Below are 21,037 nucleotides of genomic sequence, written 5' to 3'. Positions count from 1 at the left end.
TCTTGAATCCATTTTGAGTTTATTTTTGTGTATGGTGTAGAAAATTGGTCCACTTTCATTCTTTTGCATGTAGCTGTTCAATTTTCCCAACACCATTTGTTGAAGACTATCTTTTCCCCATATGTCTTTTTATTCCAAGTAAAAAGGAATGGCAAATAATTTTCATCTCCTATATCAGCACTAATCAAGTGATATATGGCTAGTCACCTGCCTAGAGGGCTATTCTGAGAAGATTTCAAGGCCTTGTGTAGATTCAGAGAGAAAGAGTTGACTAGCAATACCTACCCTGGGCACTGCAGTTAGGAATGGAGACACCTTAGGGAGTGGAGGCCTCAGTGTTCATGAGGCCAGACACCCTCTCTTTTACTTTGCTTGTGTTCTCAGCATCAAGGGTACAATTCTGTAATCTTCACAATCTTGGAATCCCTCTAGGACATATCTCAAGAGATCTTTGAAACAGCCTTGTGCAGAAAATAGGGGCAGAGATCATCCTCCTGGGACCATTGTGAAAACTGATGCTCTGAGAGATTACATGGTGTGCCCAAACAGCCAGTGAGTGAAACTACAGGCCTTTCTATCACTGGCTCATCAATACCCACTAACCTATGAAGCTTCTATTCATTTTTGTTTCTAGAGCCTTTTACAGCCTGGGACAAAGTAGGTGTTTACTAAATTATTCATTGAATGAATAAATGAATTATATAAAATAAATAAATTGCCAGCCTCTTATATAGTCAATGTTTGTTGAGAGACTGTGTAATCTGATAAAAATAGGGCTTAATACTTTGCTGGTTCCCAGTTTGAGCCCAAAGCCATTGCTTTACTTTGACACTGGTTTTTGGTTGACTCACTAGATGCTTTTTTTTATTCTCTCACAGTTCTGCAGACCAGAAGTCCACAATGGAGATGCTGGTAGGGCCACTCTCCCTCCGAAGTCTCCAGAGGAGACTCTTTCCTTGTCTCTTTCAGCATCTGGTGGCTCCAGGCATTTCTTGGCTGTTGGCTGCATTGCCCCAATCTCTGCCTCCATCTTCGTGGAGACCTTCTATCTTTCTCTTTTAAGGGTGCTTGTCATTGGATTTTGGACTCACCCAGTTAATGCAGGATGATCTCATCTTAAGATCCTTAACTTAATTACATATACAAAGACCTCTTTTCCAAATAAGATTACATAAACTGGTACCAAGTTAAGATTTGGACATATCTTTTTGGGGACCACCATTCAGCTCACTGTACCAGGAAATACCTTACTGTAGGCGTTATTTCTCTTTTTTAAGAGGGGATGTGTGATCATTTTATGTCAGTATTGCTAGACATAAGGAAAAACAAAAGTATATTTTAAATATTAAATGATTTATGCATTCTATAAAAAAACAAGGAATCCTGATAGTAGCAGATGGGACACATGCTTGTATTCATTTTGAGGCAGGGATGGCCTTCTGGATTGAGGTTTATGACCATAGATGTGGCCTGATGATTTGTGGGCATCTTGTGGATTCTCTTTTATTCATTCTGAGGAAAAAGGGTTAACATTTTTGGGGTAACTTAAATCCCCTCCAAAACGTGCATATGAAAAGGAAAACCTTTAAATAGCAACATCAGTAACAGAGACTATTTTTTTTTATTTTATTTATTTTTATTTTTTATTTTTGAGAGAGGGAGAGAAAGCATGAGTGCAAGCAGGGGAGGGGCAGAGGGAGAGGGAGAGAGGGAAAGAAGCCAGAGCAGGCTCCATCGTCAGCACAGAGCCCAAGGGTGGGGTTCAAGAGGCTCTCTCCTGACCGACTGTGAGATTGTGACCTGAGCCAAAATCAGGAGTCAGACACTTAACCAACTGAGTCACCCAGGTGCCCCATAGAGACTTGAAAATAATCCAAAGTTTTGTTTTTCTCCATAGCTATCAAGGAGGACTTAGTGGATGTTCGATCTTACATCACTCGTGCCCTCATGGATGGCTTTGAAGGCCCCTTTGGTTACAGCCAGAGGTTTGGACTGTATCATGTCAACTTCAATGACAGCAGCAAGCCAAGGACTCCCAGGAAATCTGCCTACTTTTTCACCAGCATCATTGAAAAGAACGGTTTCCTCCCCAAGGCCGTAAAGAGACTGCCACCACCCAGTATAGCAAACTTCCCACGTAAAATCAGAGCCTTCACTTTTCCGTCTGATGTGCCCTCCAAAGCTAAAGTAGTTTGGGAAAAGTTCTCCAACCAACCCAAGTTTGAAAGAGATTTGTTCTACCATGGTACTTTCAGAGAGGACTTTCTCTGGGGCGTGTCCTCATCAGCCTATCAGATTGAAGGAGCTTGGAATGCTGATGGCAAAGGCCCCAGCATCTGGGATAACTTCACCCACACACCAGGGAGCAATGTGAAAGGGAATGCCACTGGAGACATCGCCTGTGACAGCTATAACCAACTGGATGCCGATCTGAATATGCTTCGAGCTTTGAAGGTGAAGGCCTATCGCTTCTCTATCTCCTGGTCTCGGATTTTCCCAACAGGGAGAAACAGTTCTATCAACAGACACGGTGTTGATTATTACAACAGGCTGATCAATGGCTTGGTGGCAAGCAACATCTCTCCCATGGTGACACTGTTCCACTGGGACCTGCCCCAGGCCCTCCAGGATATTGGAGGCTGGGAAAATCCTTCCTTGATTGAGTTGTTTAACAGCTATGCAGATTTTTGTTTCCAGACCTTTGGGGACAGAGTCAAGTTCTGGATGACCTTTAATGAGCCCACATACCAGGCATGGTTGGGTTATGGCTCAGGGGATTTTCCTCCAAAGGTGAAAGACCCAGGCTGGGGACCTTACAGAATTGGCCATGCAATCATCAAAGCTCATGCCAGAGTATATCACACTTACGATGAGAAATACAGGCGGGAACAGAAGGGGGTCATCTCTTTGAGCCTCAGTGCACACTGGGCAGAGCCCAAGTCCCCTGAGATCCCGAGGGATGTGGAGGCAGCTGACCGAATGCTGCAGTTCTCACTGGGCTGGTTTGCCCACCCCATTTTCCGAAACGGAGACTATCCCGATGCCATGAAGTGGAAAGTGGGGAACAGGAGTGAGCTTCAACACTTAGCCACCTCCCGCCTGCCAAGCTTCACTGAGGAAGAGAAGAGGTACATCAGGGCCACAGCTGACGTGTTCTGCCTCAACACCTACTCCTCCAGAATTGTGCAGCACAAAACACCCAGGTTAAACCCACCCTCCTATGAAGATGACCAGGAGACAACCAAGGAGGAGGACCCTTCATGGCCTTCCACAGCAATAAACAGAGCTGCACCCTGGGGGACACGAAGACTGCTCAACTGGATCAAGGAAGAGTATGGTGACATACCCATTTACATCACTGAAAATGGAGTGGGGCTGACAAATCCAAAAGTGGAAGATACTGATAGGATATTTTACCACAAAACCTACATCAATGAAGCTTTGAAAGGTATGTGAGAATTCATGTCCCCCTTACAGAATCTTCCAGCATCCATATATCATGTGCCTGACATGGTTTGGCAAAGTGGATTACAAACCATAAACAAGTCTCTCTTAGGCTCTAACTCCATAATTCTTTTCCTGTCGGGGGTTACATATCCCTTTGGAAATCTGAAAAAAAGCCATGCTCATCTACCCAGATGTACACATACAGAGTCCCCACACAAGTATTTTCATGGGTCCATCCATTCATTATTGAGCAACTACTATTTGGCAAGTTCTATTTTAAGTGCAGTGAACAAAAAGATAACTTTCTGTTAACATGGTGCATATGTTATATTCTGGTGAGTTTCATGCACCCCAGAGCAAGAAACTCTTTTCTAAAACACATTTCTATGTGTAACTTCTACAGTGGGCTGAGACTCTTGATTTCAAGCCTGTCCCTTTACCCCAACAAAAGAATTTGGTTTTGCAAAGATTGGTCATTAATACTTGCTATGAGGGCATCAGTGCTGGCAAAAAAAGAAGGTGTTCTGTCCATCTGGGCATACATTAATTGTGGGTATGAGTTAATGGTTTAGGACTACTGTTTTAAGTGATGTGCCAGTACTTGTCTAGGGTTCTTGAGAACCTCACCCTCCAGGTGTAAAGCTCTTCTCTGCTCACTTTGGAATGTTCCCAGCCTACCGACTTGATGGTGTAGACCTTCGAGGGTATTCTGCATGGTCTCTGATGGACAACTTTGAGTGGCTGAATGGCTACACAGTCAAGTTTGGACTGTACCATGTTGATTTCAATAACACGAACAGGCCTCGCACAGCAAGAGCCTCCGCCAGGTACTACACAGAGGTCATCACCAACAACGGCATGCCACTGCCCAGGGAAGATGAGTTTGTCTATGGACAGTTTCCCGAGGGCTTCATCTGGAGTGCAGCTTCCGCCGCATATCAGGTGAGAAGTTTGGGGCAGTTCAACGACAGCTATTGCAGACCTACTATGTGCCAGGCTGTGGGCTTGGTGCTAGGAGGGCAGGCAAGAACAGGGGATTGCCACAGACCTGGAGCAGGAAAGTATGGGTGCCGTATACGGAATCTGGGAGGTCCTCTCCATGGACAGACCAGCTTCCTCACATCCCCCAATTCAGGCAGACTCGTGGCTGCTTGAGCTATGCTGAGAGGGACGTAGGCAGGCAAAATGGAGCAGGTGGACCTGGGCACAAACACTTAGGCAGAGACCCGCAAACCAGAAGATTGTCTGCTGGAATATGTTCGTTTCTCACCTAGTCTCTTCCAAGCAGGCAGTTTGCTCAGAATGGCTGTCACGTGGGCCTGGGCTTGTTTTGATGTCCTGGCAGCATCATACTGTAACCTTATTCATGCCCAAATAAGCTCAATAATACAGAAAATACGAGGGTTTTCCTTTTTTCACAGAAAAAGATAAAAAGCAAAGAGTCACTTGCCCAGGCAGCTAGTGGAGGTCCCTGCTTTACATCTTCTGCCTCCATTCATTTTCTTTGAAGAAGGAGTGGAGGCTCTGTGTTCCCTGCGGACCCTGGGCAGAGTCAGTGCTGTGAGCTGACCTGACTCTGGGTGTGCTTGTCCCTTGGGTTTCCTTCTAGTCAGCCACAGCTGCTGAAGATGTTTTTGAGGGGGGTGAGGGTGAGCTCCTCCCAGATGGCTGCACTACCAGGTCACAATGAAGTCTCAGACTAAATTAAGCTATGTCCAGACATTTATTAACTACATGTACAAACACAAAACCTGTTCATGTATCCTATTCTGTAGACTGGAGGAAACCCCCATTCTTGGTCCTCTTCGGTGCTCTGGCCAACACTTTACATGAAAGAAACACTTGAGGACATGCCAGGGTTTCAGAGACAGTGTTCTGTTACTGTTATTGCGGGCAAACAGAGTCCTCTGTAGCAAGGTTTCCCCAATTTGGCCTGATTGACATTTGCATGGATAATTCTTTGTTGTGGGGCTTTCCTGTGCACTGTAGGATGTTAAGCAGCATCCCTGACCTCTACCCACTAGAGGTCAGCAGATTCCTCCCCAAGTTGTAACAACTAAAAATGCCTGTAGACATTTGCTAAATGTCTCTTCGGGGAAAAATATTTCCTGGGTGAGAACCACTATCCACAGGTTTACAGCTGGACACAGGAAGGGTTAGGAATTCATTCTAGGGCACAGGTGGCAGACCTTGTAGGATTCTTAAACACTGTCCATGCAAGGGAAAAGGAGTGTCCTTGAAAAGCTTTTAGCCAACTCACATCTTGAATGATTAAACTGGCATTAGCAAGCACCCATTTCTATTCATTAGACAGCAGGCACAATTGTCACCATTTGAAACATTATGTGGTCTAATTAGCAAAGAGTTAAGTGTGAATCAAGAATTGATTAGAAGGGCTTATACTGTGGCCTTCCTGATTAGATACTACCTGATTGTGCATTCTTTTTTTTTTTTTTAATTTTTTTTTAATGTTTATTTATTTTTGAGACAGAGAGAGACAGAGCATGAACGGGGAGGGGCAGAGAGAGAGGGAGACACAGAATCTGAAACGGGCTCCAGGCTCTGAGCTGTCAGAGCTGTCAGCACAGAGCCCGTCGCAGGGCTCGAACTCACGGACCGCGAGATCATGACCTGAGCCGAAGTCAGACGCTTAACCGACTGAGCCACCCAGGCGCCCCTATTGTGCATTTTTTTTAAAACCTTTTATTTGGAAATCCTTTTGAACACAGAGAAAAGTTGAAGAAATAGTAGAGGACTCCTGTATATCCTTTTCCCATATTTCTCAACTGTTAAAATTTTACCATTTGCCATATTTTCTGTGTATGTGCACACACATATATATAGTATATATATGAAACTGATTTTATCACTTGAATAAGAAAGTGTTTACCAGGTTTCTCTACCATAAAATTAAGTATTTTATAGTTATAAATAATAATTATTTTGTGGGGATCTACTTGGAGACTATATAAATAGCCTTTTCCTCATCAAATTTCACCCGCTAGTTTTCACCCGCTGTTGATAATTTGTGCCTGAATCAGTTATTACTGTGATAGGTGACAAATGGTGATTTTCTAATTTCATGATTCCTCTTATATTTATCAGGGGACATTCAACAGAAAGGTCAAACTTTGACTTTTCTCATATTTATGCATACTATATAAATATGCATCAGCAGTATGGCCGGATGCAGTCCTATTTTATTCAGTGAGTTATCATATTATTATTTAGATGTCCACATTTTCCACATTTTGCTATGGGGAGTGCCTTTTAGCCAGATCCTGTGTCCTTTTCACATGGCCCATCATTATTTGAGCACTTGCTTAGTTCTTTCTTGTACAAGATGTTCCAGACTCAGCTTATACCTTTTCTGTCCCAGCCCTGTAATCATCCCTTTGTCTAATGAACCCTTTCTCTTACTGGATAGGGGCGTTTAGAAACCAAGATCTAGGTGCTGGATATGCTCACTGCTACTGGGGTGTCGTCATTCTAGAATTCCTCTAGCTAGGAAATTCACATATATACGCACAAAAACACGTGCACTTGTATGTTATTTCTATATCTACCCCATCTCTATGTGGATTAACAACATTTTTTTAATGTTTATTTATTTTTGAGAGAGACACAGAGCGTGAGTGGGGAAGGGGCAGAGACAGAGAGAGAGATACAGAATCCAAAGCAGGCTCCAGGCTCTGAGCTGTCAGCACAGAGCCCAATGCAGGGCTTGAACTCATGAACCATAAGATCATGACCTGAGCTGAAGTTGGACACTTAACCATCTGAACCACCCAGGCACCCCCTATCTCTATGTAGATTTTAAAACATGAGTTCATACTGATACCTCCAAATCCAATCCACAGGCTCGATGCCAGCTTTCCCATTGCCCATATTTATATCTCTTTTCTCCAGTGGTGAAAAATCTAGCTCCTAATAGCCTCAACATGGTTACTTATTTCCTTGATCCCCCTGCATTAACTGATCTCTTGCACTGGTACCTTCCTGCAGGCCCTGAGCCCACTTGCATGGGGCTGTGCAGGCCACGCTGGGGTACGTGTTCTTGGTCAGGATGCCAGCAATACCTTAGCTCCATCCAGTCACATAACATCATGGTGTATGTGTTATATTGCTTTAAAGTAAATTACAGGGGCACCTGGGTGGCTCAGTATGTTAAGCGTCCGACTTTGGCTCAGGTCACGATCTCACGATTCATGAGTTCAAGCCCTGCGTCGGGCTCGGTGCTAACAGCTCAGAGCCTGAAGCCTGTTTCAGATTCTGTGTCTCTCTCTTTCTCTCTGCTCCTCCCCTTGTGCTCTGTCTCTCATAAATAAATAAACACTAAAAAGAAGTAAATTACAGAACTTGTACCTATCATACTACCTAAGCCTGTAAGTAGGCATTTGCTTAGTGGCTTATGGTCACTTTCCCTATAAGGTGGGGGGCGGGGGGAGGGCAGAGGGAGCAGAAGGAGGCACAGAAACTGTGACCCAGGTCCTGATTTGAAATTCTGCCTCCGCAGCTGGCATCAGTGGTATTCGTTTGACTGTGATTGGGGCTGGAGGCATGTGATTGTTCATTCAGACTTTTAGTGCACAGCTGCCATATACCAGACACTGCTACATTAAGTGCTGGGACACCAAGATGAAAGTCACGATGCCTGGGCCTCAGAGTCTCAGGGAAAGTCAGTCAGCAATCCCGTAACTGTGAGATGCAGCGTGACACTGCCAGGATGGACACAAAGTGTGTACAGAAAGCTCTAGGAGTCCAAAAATCAGAGGGTGGCCAGAGAAGTTTCCCAGAGGAGGTGACACTGACATGGGTCCTGACTTGGAGCTCCCCCACTGACAGAAAGGAACTTGTGAGGGCTAGACTGCATGACTTAATTTGACCATGTCTTGTCATCTTGAGATCGAAGGTGCGTGGAGAGCAGATGGCAAAGGACTCAGTATTTGGGACACATTTTCTCACACACCGCTGAAGGTTGGAAATGATGACACCGGAGATGTGGCCTGTGACAGTTATCACAAGATTGCTGAGGATGTGGTTGCCCTGCAGAACTTGGCTGTCTCCCACTATCGCTTCTCCATCTCCTGGTCTCGTATCCTCCCGGATGGAACCACAAAATATATCAATGAAGCAGGCCTCAACTACTACGTGCGGCTCATTGACGCGCTGCTGGCTGCCAACATCAAGCCCCAGGTGAGGTTGGGCCCCAGCCAGGGCACTGGTCAAGTCCACATGGGGGAGCCAGCTGGGCCAGGGAGCTCTTTACTGTGTAAACAAAATGCTGTTTTTTAGATTCAGTTTTTGAACTATCAATAAATTCACATGATGCAGAATTAAAAAGCATTAAGAGTCCACAGTGAAGATTGACCTTCAGTCTCTGACTCCAAGCCATCCAGTTCCCCTCCTTACAGGCAGTCACGTTTGCTAGGTTCTCATGTCTGCCTTTTGCAGAGGCCAGTCAGGAGACCTATACATGTGTGCATGTTTGATCCTTTCCCCTCTTTTTTCCTAACGGTCACGTACGTGCAGTTTGGTGCTTGCTTTTAACTAATGGTATTTATTTCTTTTTTAAAAATGTTTATTTATTTATTTTGAGAGAGAGAGAGAGAGATGAGGGGAGGGACAGAGAGAGGGAGAGAGAAAATCCCAAGCAGGCTCCCCACTGTCAGTGCAGGGTCCAATACAGGGCTCAATCCCACGAACCGTGAGATCATGACCTGAACTGAAATCAAGAGTCAGACGCTCAATTGACTTAGCCTCCCAGGTACCCCCCTTTTTTTTTAAATAGGCTTCATGCCCACTGTGGACCCCAACATCAGGGTTGAGCTCATGACCCTGAGATCAAGACCTGAGCTAAGATCAAGAGTGGAATGCTGAACCAACTGAGCCCTTCACAGTATTTTTTACACGTATTTCCGCAACCACATGTAGCTTCCCTGTTTATTCTTTTTTTAAAAAAAGTTATGTGGAATTGTTTATATCTTACTTCTTGAATTACTTTTCTGTTAATTAACACTCTTCCCTGTGATGTTTCCAATATTTGCCATCTTAACCAATGGTGCAATGAGTAACCACAGGCATACATAATTTTGGGTGGGTGTAAGTTTATCTGTAGGCTGTGGTCCTAGGAGCAGAATTGCTGGGGCAAAAGTGCATGTGTTTTGCAGCCAGGAGTTATTTTTTTTAATGTTTTCACTTATTATTTTTGAGAGAGAGAGTGCATGAGCAGGGGAGGGGCAGAGAGAAAGGGGGACAGAGGATCTGAAGTAGGTTCTGCGCTGACAGCAGATGCAGGGCTCGGACTCACAAACCATGAGATCATGACCTGAGCTAAGTCAGACACACAACCGACTGAGCCCCCCAGGCCCCCCAGCAGGAGTTACTATTGAGTAATAATACAGAAGCTCACTTGAGAGCTGACTTTGCTGTCACCAAAATTTTAAAATTTTACTTGGGAGCCTAAGAACGTGTCTCCTCTTCACCTGGGCCCTATGTGAGAAAGCGCTGGAGGGCGCTCTTCTATGAAGCTGTGTGTTTCCTCTGCTGTACTGGCTGGGATTACATACTGCAGCCAGAACATGATCTCCACATTACCACTTTTTTTTCCCCCTCCAAATAAAGTACTATCTGGACTTTTTCCCTCATACCGCTAACGTTGTTAGAGCTAACCAGCCACCTAACACTTACTACCATGAATGCTGAGAGAGAAAATGGCCAGGTGGCTGCCCTGAGAGGACAATGAACTTCATTACACATGATTCAGAACTACATCAGAGAGCAAGTAACTCAAGCTCAAACAATCATATAGCCCTTGCAGGCATGGAGACACTGAAGAAAGGAAAAGCGCTGGGCATGGAAAGCTTCAGGGAGGTGTGGATCCTGAATAGAGAGGAGAATGTGGATGGATGGGTGGGCAGGGGAAGGGCATGCCATGCAAAGGGAGAGACTGGGTCTGGGCTAAAGATGGTTAGTGGCCCAGCGCAGACTGAAGACAGTGGACATCTGGCTTAGCCAAGATGGGGTGTGTGAGGGCATCAAGGGGAAGGCCAGGGAACAACAAAGGCCACAAGGACATGGCCCGGAGGCCCATCTCCAGCAAAGTGTTCCCAGCTCCACAGGAAGAACTTCCAGATACACTGGATGAAGTTCATGGGGGATATCCCATTATAAGTGAAATGCTTTCATCCTCCTCCTGGAGCCTCAAAGCCTCGCTTAGTACAGTCTATCCAGGCTGATTCTGAAGCCGCAGCATTTCTGATTCCTGACTGCAACCAGAGCAACACTGAAGAGTGGCCAGGGCGGTGGCCACATGACATAGGCCTCACAGTGATTCCATGACATGCAGGTCTTATTGCCTGAGCCCAAGGTCACAGAGCTGGTAGGTGGCAGAGCCGGGACTCACACCCAGGTTTCTCTGATCCAGATGGGAGTCTCATACTTCAACACAGCTCCCCCCGCCGCCCCCCGCAAAGAACCTGTGAGCTATTTCATGTTTTCATTCATTCTCCGCTTTCTTGGCATTTGTGCTGGTGCACAACAGCACCAGTGATTTCCCATGGAAGTAGGTTGATGGAACTGCCAGTCTTGCTTTTGCACAGGTGACCATTTATCACTGGGACCTGCCCCAGGCACTCCAGGACGTTGGAGGCTGGGAGAATGACACCATTGTGCAGCGGTTTAAAGAGTATGCAGATGTGCTCTTCCGGAGGCTGGGAGACAAGGTGAAGTTTTGGATCACTCTGAATGAGCCCTTTGTCATCGCTAACCAGGGCTATGGCTACGGGACATCAGCTCCAGGTAAAGGTTCTAGGCTCAACTTGTCAGCTCTTTGGAGTTTGGTGTTCTTAGTCTCACCAAGACTTGAAATCCCGGAGGCACTGGAAGAGGAGGTCAAGAAAGCCCTGTGGCGGTGCTTTACAATCGCTGCCTCTTGTTCAAGGCTGCCTGACAGGCAGCAGGTTTTCCCTTCTGACACCACTTTTTGCTAAATACGGATTTTACATCTCAGTACTCTCCAAATAGCTTCATTTCTTTGTGCTTTTTTTTTTTTTGACTTGCCTCAGATGGGAAGCTTCCCGAGATCAGGGACATGGTCTAATCGGTGTAGGGAAGGACTAGTCATCAGGCTGTACAGGTCCACAGTGTGTTTTCTGCAACTTCAAAATCCAAAAGTTTCCAAGAATTGATTTGGCTGATCTGAGCTCATCCTCACTTGAACCAATATAAGGCTGCTCATGGGCATTATCCCACTTAGTGTCAACATTTCTGCTATGGACACATTTGGCTCCTTGATTACAGAGCGCTCTCCTGGGCCCTGCTAGGGTGATGTGTAAACATGTTATAGGCAACTTATTACTTTTCTAAGACACATAAACCTTGTACTTCCAAACCATATGGACCCTAAGGGTTTCGAATAAGGGATTGTGGACCTGTCCTTGTACCTTTAGAACCATCCAGTTTACCTTTTCTTTAGTTCTGAGCTTAAGAAAATAAATTTGTGTTTACATAATTCCTTAGGATCACATGTAAAAGCTGAAAAGTGCCACAAATCGTTACCACATTTATCTCCCCTTGATCCTTGGTTGGTGCTTTGGTTTACCATTCCTTCAACTTTCTTCAACACGTGAGAGGTGACCTTTCTCACAGCATTTGCTCCCAAGGAATCTGTCATCTGCTTCCATCAGCTACATTGTCCAATGCTCCTTCCACTCTAGTTCCCCATCCGCCAGGATGTCAACTCCCAAGGCACATACTTTGCTGGGTAGTTTGGGACATAGCCACTCTCTGGGGGAGACTTATAGAAACCAACATTTACCAAGTGTCTGCTCACCAGACACAGTGCTGCTTGGTGCTTCACATACACGACCTCATTTCCTTCTTACAAGAACTCTCTAGTGCTCACTTTGCCAAGGAGAAAGACTGAATTACCCAAAGTTACACAGCCCGCAAGTAAGAAGTGAAGCCAGGATTTGAATTTCCTTCCTCCTGACACCCAGACCTACACTCCCCCAAACATAGAGGCCGTCTATAGGCAGAGAGTGATATTCTTGGCCATGTTCATTCTTCATTGACATCCATGTATGTGTTTCCAGGAATCTCCTTTAGGCCTGGCACTGCCCCCTACATTGTTGGCCACAACCTAATAAAGGCTCATGCTGAGGCCTGGCATCTGTACAATGATGTGTACCGTGCCAGTCAAGGTGGTGTGATTTCCATCACCATCAACAGCGATTGGGCTGAGCCCAGAGACCCTTCCAACCAGGAGGATGTGGAGGCAGCCAGGAGATACGTTCAGGTCTGTTTTTCCTTTGGTCATTGTTATTACTCTCGCTTGTTTTTCCCTCCTGTCGTGAGCTAATGGAAATAGAATTGGATTACAAAACAAAGATTTAGGTTGAGGACCCTGTTTTTCTGTTACCTTATTTTGTGAACTTGAGAAGATCACTTAGCCATTTTTATACCTTAGTTTCCTCATGTATGAAGTAGAGACGACCTATCCATATCATAGGTTTGCTGTGATCAAAGTTCTTTGGGATTGAGTTTTCTTTTAAGTCTTAAAAATGATTTGTACACGTCCTTGCTGCATGCAACACTGGCTTGAAGGTAACTAACAGAAATGCCATCTCTTCAATCTCTGGTTTGACTGTAGTAGCTGATAGAGCAGGGCTGCAATGTCACACTTCACCTCTAGGTGTCACCATTTAATTTTATTTACTTGGCCTAAGAATTCCTTGAGTAGGGTGTGAAACTCAGTGCCCCTGATCTTCCAATTCTGAATTTTAACATAAGGACATGCACCTTTGGTCATGAGATTTTGCTCCTAGGAAGTAGAGTCACTCGTAAGCAGTGGACCATCCTTATTTCAGTGTGAGCCCCTGACATGAGAAAAAAGAATAGCATTTGTCAGGGCACAGCTTTTCCCTGGTTCCTGCTAGTGTCTCTGACAAGATTAGAAAGCACCCTCTCCCATGTTTCAGCATCAAAAACAAGGGTCTCTCTCTCTCCACACTGGTCCCCACTTTTTAAAAAAAAATTTTTAACGTTTATTTTTTTGAGACAGAGAGAGAGAGAGAGCATGAACAGGGGAGGGTCAGAGAAAGAGGGAGACACGGAATCCGAAACAAGCTCCAGGCTCTGAGCTGTCAGCACAGAGCCCGACGTGGGGCTCGAACCCACGGACCGCGAGATCATGACCCGAGCCGAAGTCGGACGCTTAGCCGACTGAGCCACCCAGGCGCCCCTGGTCCCCACTTTTTAGCTCTGTGGAGGAGCCTGCAGATTGCAGCATTCTGAGGGGACAATATGGGTCTTGTTTTGCCAGACTTTTCACAAGAGAAGTTGGTAATAGAGATCAAATTAATGAATGCAAATATGAGCTTAATTTTCCCATTTGTTAGTCAGCTGGGGAAAAAGTCTTGGAACAAAATTAATGCATCCCTCATTTTAGAGTCACAAAACTGGTAAATTAAAGCAATCATTTTTTCTGAAATCAAAACCCTGAACCTCAGGAAATACTAGGCTCTAATCTCATTAGGTTGAGCCACTTGTCGGTGAACTGTGATACACACACACCATAGTAAAATCAGCTTCCACGGAAAGGAATGGCTTGTTACCTAGAGGGTGCGAAGCCTCTTTTGCCAGGGTGTGTGTGTTCCAAAGCCTCCTCTCTGAGAATGGAAGCCTGTCCTCACCCCACGTTTCAGGCATCAACCAGCAGGTGAGGGGGAGATGGGGAAAGGTCAAAGAAGCCTCTCAGGACCCCAGGATCATAGCATTCGTGTCCCGTATCCTCCCTGAGGGTAAGGATGACCTAGACCCCATTCAAGAAAATAGGTTGAAAAGTTCCCCAAAAGTTGGATTGACTGTGAATCCAAAGCTCATGAAGAATCATCCTTTGCCTTGGGCAGCCAAGAAAGCCTTGAATTTCAGCCCTCTCCAGAAAGTTCTGGTTGATCCTTAGGCAGGATGATGGGGAAGGACCGGATTTGTGGTAAGAGGACATCCACAGCCTGGAGGCTTCTGGTCTCTCCTGGTCTTCTGTAGCACCTTGCTAAGGGCAGGCAGGCAGGCAGCATCTATTGAGTCCTGAGGCAGTGCTAAGTGAAGTGCGTCGCCCTTCGAGCTGCAGGGGTTGAGAATGCGGCCCTGCCCCCAAAGTGAGAAGATGTGTGGGCATTTAAGCTGGAATGTGCATGCAGCCACAGAGATGCGGGTTTAAGACTGGGCATTGGGGAGACAGGAGGGTGGTTCCAAGGTCAGTGACTTATGGGCAGGGAAGCTGCTGTCTCCAGGTGTGCCCCCCGCACCCCATTAATGCCAGGCTGTCACCCTAACCCCACCTGCAGTTCATGGGAGGCTGGTTTGCACATCCTATTTTCAAGAATGGTGATTACAACGAGGTGATGAAGACACGGATCCGTGACAGGAGCTTGGCCGCAGGCCTCAGCAAGTCTCGGTAGGTCCTGGTGCCCACACGCTCAGCCGGGGAAGGGTCAGGAGGAAGTCTGGTCTGGGATGCTGAACTGAGGCTCCAGGTGGGCAGCTCAGTGTTGAGAGTGTGGCTGTTGGGGTCGGAGAGCTACTGTATCTCTAAGTTTCCCTGATTGCTGGCAAGACCGAACATGATCGTGTATGTGAAGCTTTCAGCCAAGGACAGGGCTTTGCTATGTGTTTGACAAAAGGTAGATGTGATTATTATTCTGCAGAACAGCCAGGAAATGTGTCCCAGGGGCCCCCACTGCTTAGCTACCCTCTCCCTCACTGCAAGGATGAATTTCTCTGTTTACTAGATCATCATGTTACCAGTGAATGTGAGCAGCAGTGGGTGATGGCCAGGCATGTGCTTTTTGTCATTTGGCCAGTAGGTTGTGATGGTTGCACTAAAGATGTGCTACTTCTGGACCACTCCTCTGTCAAGGGAGTAAGAGCAATATCAACACCTAACATTTATCCTTCTGTTGATGCTCTTAGTCCTATTTAAGGAGGAATAAACTGAGGCACAAAGATCATAGCAAGATTACCCAGCTATTGAAGTGATGGAGTTGGGATTTGAAACCAGGCTGACTCCAGGGCCCACCCTCCAGGTTTGAGAGTCATCTGTCTGGGATTAGAGGTGTGTGTGGAGAGGAACGGAGTGACCTGGCTTTATGGGAATGTACCCTCAAACTCCAAGGGAACTTATGTGACCGTGAGCAGGGGAGGCTAAAAGCAATTCAAGAAGCACGAATTCCTAACCTAGCGTGTTCATCTTTCCCTTATGTAGCCCAGCTGTGCAGGTTACACAACCCAGTCCCCATCCACACAATGCACTCCTGCCCTGGTGGGGGCAAGCCTGCTGAGCAGGCTGTGCCTAAAGGTCTGATTTGCCAACTCTAGTCTGTAACAAGCAGGTCAGCCCTCCAGTCCATCAACACGACTCTGCTGGGCACTTACTGTGTGCCCAGGTCAGGGTCAGGCCCAGCAAGGTCCACGTGAGGAGAGCCTTCTCAGTCTGGCTCCTCAAGCTGCCGACACGCCAGCTGGGAAGACGGTGACTTGACCACTCCAAGGAGTTCTCTTCCCTAATTTCTTCATGCAAAGAAAACTCAGAAGAGGAGATTGGGCAGGCTGAGTAGGATAAGGAGACTTTGTGGACAAGGGGGGGACATCAGTTAAGCTGGGCCTCAACAATGAATAGCGTGTGGGAGAGCAAAGGGCATTCCATCCGAGGGGAAGGGTGTGAGAACTGGCCCAGAGGGAATGAGTGGGGTACCTGCAGCTGAGAGTTGGGGGGACTGGCCCCAGTGGCAGTGGGGGTGGGGGGCAAGGCCACAGAACAGAGGGCCTAGAGGCCAGACACAGGGGCTCAGCGCTGATGCCACAAACCCTATGGAGTCACTACTGGCTCCTGGGCAAGAGAGTGAGGGGGGTGAGGGATCTGGGCTTTAATTTTCTCCCAGTGTTTCAGAAACCCCAGTGAGGGAAGGTTTTGATCTACTAGGTTAACAAGGTAGCACAAATCTTAGGATGAAAGTGTCAGGTCCCCAAGAAGGGTCATCTCTAAGCTAGCATCCTAAATTAGCAGCCCCAGTGTTACCCTGTCAGAGCACGTAAGTAATCAGATTCGGCTGAGAGGAATCTATCGGTGCTGCACCCAAATGCATGTTAGTCACATCTTGTAAAAAGTCTCTGAGTACCTACAGTACGTGTGGAAAATGCTCCACCAGATGTTAAAAAAAAAAATAGTAAAATCATGTGAGCATAAAAGTCTAAGTCTCAAAAGTTCAATAAATTTTAAAAAATATTTCCCCTGCTAATAAGGATGGACTTTGGAGAAAAGAGGCATGCCTAAACAAACCATAACAAAAACAACAGAGAAACTCAGGGCAGATTATGGAAACACAAATTACAAAAGATACTATAACCTTGAGAACATCAAGGATTAGTCTCAAGGGGTGTTATCTCAGACATGTTCTTGATTTCAAAGATAGTAAATATCTTAGATGGTATTTTATCTCAGATGGTAAATATCAAAGTTGCATGTTAATTTCTGAAGTAAATTAAAATGTATCCATGTATGTGTACATGTATGTATATAATGTCCATGGGGGAGAGGGGGTTGACCCTGAAAGGAAGGTTTGTAAAATGGTCACTGGTAGTTGTTTGTTTTTTGTTTTTTTGAGAGAAAGAGCACAAATAGGGTATGGGCAGAGACAGAAGGGGACAGAGGATCTCTGCTGACAGCAGAGAGCCTGATGCAGTGCTTGAACTCATGAACTGTGAAATCATGACCTAAGCTGAAAGTCAAATGCTCAACCGACTGAGCCACCCAGGTGCCCCAGTCATGCGTATTTTCATTTGGCCAACAGGAAGAGGAGGGTCTTGCAGGTTTATGGTCTGGAGGGAGGAGCCTCAGGTGCTTTCAGCAGCGGCTGGAAGGACCTCTCCTTGCTCCTGAACAGCTGCCCCCCTCGTCACCACCAGGCCTGTAGTTCAGAGTGCTCCCCCAACCCTGCCCCAGGACGTTCTCTTCCCAAAGCATGATGCTCCAGCCCCACACTCTCAATGTCTCCTTCCCACCAGGCTCCCAGAGTTCACGGAAAGTGAGAAGAGGAGGATCAATGGCACTTATGACTTTTTTGGATTCAATCACTACACCACCGTCCTGGCCTACAACCTTGACTATGCCTCTTGGATCTCTTCCTTTGATGCAGACAGGTAAGTTGGCCAACAGGGCACACAGAACTATCTTTGGAGACGACAGCAGGTGCCCCTTTGCCCAGCCTTACTGCACAGCCTCAGAAAGCCGCCTCCTGGTGCCATACACCCTGGGGTTTAAAGAGGAGTCCACTCCTGTGATACTTAATGAAACCTGTCAGTCTGCTAGTAATACCAGCTAGGATTTCCAGGGTGCTTCCCATGGAGACAGACATGCTTGGAGTTTCTTTCAAACGTTATCAAGATTTTGCGATTTTCTTTCCCTTGGTTTGCTTCTACTGTCAAGTTTGTTTCCCTTGCCAGATGTATTTAAGTCAAAATAATAGGTGTTTTTTTCCCTTTTCGAGGTAAAGGTCAAAAGGGTTATTTTTGCCTTATACAGTCACAGTGGAAACATTAGAAAGCAAGGAGAGGTGTATGTGTAGAGGTATATGACCTCTTTTTCTCTTTATAAATATAATATGTAAGTATATATATTATAAACCATGAGTAATATATAGTTTGGTAGTATTTATACACAAAAATATATTACCAAAAGCCAGGATTATATGTATATACTCTTTTGTTCCTTTTTTTTTTTTTTTTAAAGATTTTATTTTTAATATCCACCCAACATGGGGCTCGAACCCACAACCCTGAGATCAAGAGTTGCACATTCCACCAACTGAGCCAGCCAGGTGCCCCTATTTTATTCCTTTTATAACAAGCATGTTTCCATCAGCTGTGAATCCATCCAGGTTTGGTGAAAACAAACAACTACAGCCCCACTGCATCCTGCAACCCCCAGAGTCACTTGCTGAGGGGGGCTGAGAACACTCCCCTGCTGGTCCCTGTCTGAGCACCCATTGGACTCTTGCTGCCTCATCAGGCCTTGCACTTGACCCAGGATGAAATGTCCCGGGTCCAGTTTGGCTGAGCAAGATAAATTCAGTTACTGATTAAGACTATGTTTTTGTGTTTTTTTTTCTGAAGGATTTGGACACGAAGATCCAAATAATTGGTCCTTATTTGAAATGTATGACTCTGGAGACGTTCAAGTTTCTGTGTTTCCCCCAGCAAATGCTCCTTTAGCACAATCTGTTGCCCTCACGTGGCTCATCACTGAAAAGAGGCAGGGTCTTGGGCATCGGAAGCAGGTCCCAGCCTGTCTGCTCCCTGTTGTCATGTCACACACACTGTTGGTGCTTGTGGCCACACCTGTGGTGTTGACTAGATGTAGTTGACTCAGGGGAGCCCATTCTCTCTCCTGACACAGCATTCACATCCCACTGGAGATTGTGATCAGGGAACCCCAGAGACCTTTCACATCTGTTGTGAAGTATGGTCTATTAACAGAGCGCCTACAGAGGGTCTAATCCATGAGTAGAGACCATTCTCTGAATAGGTGGAAACAGAGCCGACTTGGCCTGTCAAAGCCACACGGGCATTGAGCAGTACAACTAGGAGAATATGACGCAATTTGACTATTCTAGGTTTAGTTATGATTTTCAAGTCTAGACTAAACCTAAGGCTTTTCTTAGTATAAATCCTGTTTTGTGTTTTGTGCCAAAGGCCTCTTGGGATTTACAAATTGACACCAAATCTCTCGTGTTTGAACCTGTAGAGGAGTTGCCTCCATCACAGATCGTTCTTGGCCAGACTCTGGCTCCTTCTGGTTGAAGGTGACACCTTTTGGCTTTAGGAAGATACTGAACTGGATAAAGGAGGAGTACAACAACCCCCTAATTTACGTAACAGAGAATGGAGTGTCTCAACGTGGAGAAACTGACCTCAACGACACTCTAAGGATCTTCTACCTCCGCAGTTACATCAATGAGGCGCTCAAAGGTAGGGCAGGCCTATCCCTTCCTCCATGTGCACCTTTCACTGTTGGAAACACCTGCTAACGTCTGCAGTGAGAGGAGTACTGCACTCATGAGACCCTGTCATGACAGAGAGGCAGCTTCTCACTCCTGCTGGGTTTAAACTTTTCTCTGAGGCTACACTCCGAGTCTTTTCCTTCCTAGATTTAAGCTCAGCAAGCAAACCCAGTAGCCAGATACAGTGAGGCCTGAATTCCTGGCCAGGGTCATTTCCCTGCTGGATCGTCCCTGAACAGCAGCGCTCTGATGAGGGCAGGGGCTAGGAGGAGTAGGCTGGGGGTGGGCGGGGTGTCTGTCGGGTCTGTTCCCCAAGCAGAAGTTTGAGACCCTCAGCTCAGCAGAACCACCTGGGATGGGACTAGGACAAGGGACTATTTAACCCTGAGTCAAAGACACTGAGCACTGCAGCAATAGAAACAAACAGAAAGTCCTATTCCAGTGAAAATCTTTTCCAAGAGCCACTTACTTTCTTTAGGAAGAAGTATTAACACTCTAAGGCACTGCCCAAGACTGGTATCCCCACATGCAGAGAGAGGATCACAGAGGACTCAGCAGGATTAATGTAGTCTACCCATGTTCCTGACTCCCGTTCAGGGCTGAGCCTTTCTAGAAACATGCTGATGGCTCTGTAGGTCCATCCACAGAGGACCTGCACCTGCAAGTGGGGACTGTGGGCGAGTCGCGGGCAGGCATGGCTTTTGTAGGCCGGGCGGAATGGTGTCCTGTAATACAAAAGGAAGGAAGCTCATGCCTTGGCCTCTGCATTTAAGCAGCTGTGCAGGATAAGGTGGACCTTCGAGGATACACGGTTTGGAGTGTGATGGACAATTTTGAGTGGGCCACAGGCTTCGCAGAGAGGTTTGGTCTGCATTTTGTGAACTACACGGACCCTTCTCTGCCAAGGATCCCAAAAGCATCAGCCAAGCTCTTCGCCTCTATAGTCCGGTGCAACGGCTTCCCTAACCCTGCAGCGGGGCCACACCCTTGTCTCCAGCCAGAAGGTGAGATGTGGCTCGGGGAGGGACTAAAGCCAGAGGGTTAGTGGGGCTTTTTGGTCTATTTTCTTCTACCCTCCTACCTTTCCATTCCCCTCATTCATTCGACCAGTTTTTTTTTTTTTTTTAATGCTTCAGACGTTCTTAGGATGGAACAAAGGAACTCAGGGTTAATGTTACCTAGAAAGTAGGCCCTGGTCTGGGAAAAGCAGGTCTAGATTCTTGTCCCAGCCCTACCACTAACTGTGTCGAGACCTTAGGCAAGAAACGAGGCACATGCCACCAGGTTGACATGAGAATCTAATACAATGACTGCAAACAGTGCCTGGCATGATGTAGAGGCCCAATATTTGATGACTGAAAAAGCATAAGTTACTATAGAAAAGAAAGAGATAAGTATCCATTTTAATTGTTCACAGATTTTTAAAAAATACAAGTACTTCATTCAGAGGTTCAGTAACTCAGTGAAAGGGACGCATCCCATCACCTCAGCAATGTGCTCACTCTGGATACCTGTGTGACTTATCTATTCCA

At 46.2% G+C, this 21,037-nt stretch overlaps 1 protein-coding gene across 2 annotated transcripts in view; it reads left to right on the top strand.

Moving 5' to 3' along the window:
* LCT (lactase) overlaps positions 1-21,037 on the top strand; it is a 56,608-nt gene that overhangs the window by 28,484 nt on the left and 7,087 nt on the right. The window contains exons 8-16 of one of the 2 annotated variants that reach the window (XM_027055873.2): positions 1,898-3,448; positions 4,121-4,389; positions 8,353-8,643; positions 11,049-11,247; positions 12,543-12,745; positions 14,796-14,905; positions 17,512-17,646; positions 19,250-19,473; positions 20,282-20,509. In XM_027055873.2, the coding sequence (XP_026911674.1) occupies positions 1,898-3,448; positions 4,121-4,389; positions 8,353-8,643; positions 11,049-11,247; positions 12,543-12,745; positions 14,796-14,905; positions 17,512-17,646; positions 19,250-19,473; positions 20,282-20,509 (3,210 nt within the window). Of the gene's footprint in view, positions 1-1,897; positions 3,449-4,120; positions 4,390-8,352; positions 8,644-11,048; positions 11,248-12,542; positions 12,746-14,795; positions 14,906-17,511; positions 17,647-19,249; positions 19,474-20,278; positions 20,510-21,037 lie in introns of both variants that reach the window. The other variant, XM_053214970.1, reaches the window with a different exon arrangement.

This window comes from Acinonyx jubatus, chromosome C1 (assembly GCF_027475565.1).
Source record: "Acinonyx jubatus isolate Ajub_Pintada_27869175 chromosome C1, VMU_Ajub_asm_v1.0, whole genome shotgun sequence".
Taxonomy (NCBI): domain Eukaryota; kingdom Metazoa; phylum Chordata; class Mammalia; order Carnivora; family Felidae; genus Acinonyx; species Acinonyx jubatus.
This window is presented reverse-complemented; position numbering and strand designations above follow the sequence as displayed.